This window comes from Sphaeroforma arctica, assembly GCF_001186125.1.
Source record: "Sphaeroforma arctica JP610 unplaced genomic scaffold supercont1.3726, whole genome shotgun sequence".
NCBI lineage: Eukaryota > Ichthyosporea > Ichthyophonida > Sphaeroforma > Sphaeroforma arctica.
Window position 1 is genome coordinate 1 of NW_014036832.1, and position 3,096 is coordinate 3,096.

General features: G+C 40.0%; 1 protein-coding gene across 1 annotated transcript; it reads right to left on the bottom strand.

Annotated features, from left to right (window-relative positions):
- Positions 1-1,811: 1,811 nt before the first annotated feature.
- Positions 1,812-2,050, bottom strand: SARC_13776 (hypothetical protein; the record flags this gene model as incomplete). The annotated part of the gene is made up of 1 exon (XM_014292092.1): positions 1,812-2,050. A coding segment is annotated over one exon (239 nt), but the record flags the coding sequence as incomplete, so codon positions are not given.
- Positions 2,051-3,096: the final 1,046 nt, after the last annotated feature.

Here is a 3,096-nt window from a genome sequence, read left to right on the forward strand (position 1 = left end):
TTCATGTACGACACTGCTATATAATTCATGTACGACACTACTAAATAATTCGTGTACGACACTACTAAACAATTTATTGCTAACAAATATTTTTGGTACGAAACTACGAAGATGCCAACACAGCGTTGCCCACGTGCATAGGAACGCACCCGGGTGAGGTTTTAGGTTTTAGGGGTTTTGCGTTTTAAGGTTGGTGAACAATGAACTATACACACACACGCACGGAAGTATCTCTATACTTAAACAGCACGACGGTATATCGTAGCCATAGCCATAGCTAAACACAAGCACACTACACACCCTTGCGTTCAAAGTCGCGTCTTTGTCGAAATCGTATCGCGCGGTTGCCTTGTCATGCGACACACCGACGAGATGCCACCCCGAGAGGTCCACCACTTCTTCCGTCTGGTTCTCAAGCAACACCTTAGTACCCTGCAACGCATAATTGATGGAATGAGAGGATAGACAAGACACGGATAGGTGCATGTACATGAGTGTGTGTATGTGCATGTGTATGTGTAATTACATGCACGTGGTTGTTTGACATGTTTGGTGTGACACGTGCTGACGTGCGCACGTGGTGTGTCGGTGAGATGGTCATGAACAAATCCGCGCCAGCTAATAGAGTATATGTATTACTTGGTTGCGTCTACCTCTGCGTCTAAGTCCAGATAAGGACAACTACAAACGTACAAACCCTTAAACCCCTAATATAAACTACAACCAGAATTATACACACAAACAACAAACATATCCATATACGCAAAAGAACCAACAGACGAACAGCAACGCAAATAAACCAGACCCTTCTACACACACTCTACATACACCCACCAGCAGAAAACAAAACAAACCCTTCTATACACACACATACACACACCAGCAGAAGATAAACCAGACCCTTCTATACACACACATATACACACACCAGTAGAAATAAAACAGACCCTTCTATACACACACACATACACCCTACATACACACACCAGCAGAAATAAAATAGACCCTTCTACACACACACACATAACACACCAGCAAAATAAACAACCTTTCTACACACACATATATATACACACTACATACACACACCAGCAGACAACAAAACAGACCCTTCTATACATACACACACACACACACTACATACACACACCAGCAGAAGATAAACAGACCCTTCTATACACACACATATACACACTACATACACACACCAGCAGAAATAAACAGACCTTTCTACACACACACTTCATACACACACCAGCAGAAAATAAACTAGACCCTTCTACACACACACAGATACACACTACATACACCCACCAGCAGAAAACAAAACAGACCCTTCTACACACATATATATACACACTACATATACACACCAACAGAAAACAAAACAGACCCTTTTATACACACACACAGATATACGCTACATACACCCACCAGCAATTCACACACGACTGATCGGTGACCTCACACCCCCCCAAGACACACGCATGCTGCATAACCATACCATGCGCACACACTCTCACTCCTATGTACACACATCCCCAACACACACGCATACTGCATAACCATGCCATGCACACACACTCACACTCCTATGTACACACATCCCCAACACACACGCATGCTGCATAACCATGCCATGCACACACACTCACACTCGTATATCCACACACACCCCCAACACACACGCATGCTGCTTAACCATGCTAGGCCCACACACTCACACTCGTATATCCACACACACCCCCAACACACACGCATGCTGCTTAACCATGCTAGGCCCACACACTCACACTCGTATATCCACCCACCTTGGGGTCGACTTCCTTAAGCGACACCACACCCGTGATAGTCACATGGAACGAGTCTTCGTTCTCCACGCGCGGGCGTTTGTTTGTTGGCTGCAGGAAACTGGCGTCTAACTCGGCATCAGACCCATCGTGCTTGCGTTTGAAGCCGTTAGAGGCATAGTCAAGCAGCCTGGCGTACTCCTCAATGGTCTTCTCCAGCTTATCCTGCACGGCCACGACGCCGGATCTGTAACCTTCGACTGCGGGGCGTGGGGAGATGAGAATGAGCAATGTGTATTGAGAAGTAGAACATGTATATATTTATGTGTATTGAAATAAAAATATAATTGTATATATGTATACGAATATACGTATATATAGGGCCAAGTATAAACAAAAACCAATAAGTATATATATATATATATATATACATATATACATATATATATACATACATACATACATATTAATATACAAATATATACACATATATTAACATATACATGTACATATACGTATAAATACATATATGTATATATATATACATATATACATGCATATATATATATTGTCGAGATAAACAAGACTTACCCTCCTGATACTTGGCTTCCTCATCCTGTATCTTCTTCGCACATTCCTCCTTCGTATCGTTATAAACGATGCGCAATTGCGCGAGTTTGGCCCTGCGTTTTTCCAACTGAGCCGCCAAATCCAGCACAGTCTCATTCGACTCCAATAGGGCTTGTTGCTGACGTGTGCATGTATATAAGTGTATAAATGTGTGAGTTTATATAGATAATAAAGGGTTGTGTGTATAGAAGTGTGTTAAGTGTATTATTAAAATTCATATGTATATTAATGTGCAAGTGTATATAGATAATAAATGGTTATATGTAAAGAAGTGTGTTAAGAAAAATAAAAAATTTCATATGCATATAAATGTGTAAGTGCATATATATAAAAAGTGTATTTATTATATATGGATGTGCAAGTGTATATAGATACAAAAATGTATTTTAAGTATGTAAATGTACAAATGTGTATAGATATTATAAATAACTGCTTGTACTTTTGATATTAGAGGTTCTGATGTGTATAAATGAACAAGTGTTTCAGAGAAGATACATAGCTACACATGCTTGCACCAGTCAAGAAACAAATGTGAAAAAGTATGCACAAGTGTACACGAAATGTACATAAAGATATGCATACTTGCACCAGCTTGAGAGCGCTTGTATACATATGTATGTGTACATGTAATGTATATACAAACATACAAATATGTTTATATATACATAAATTTATA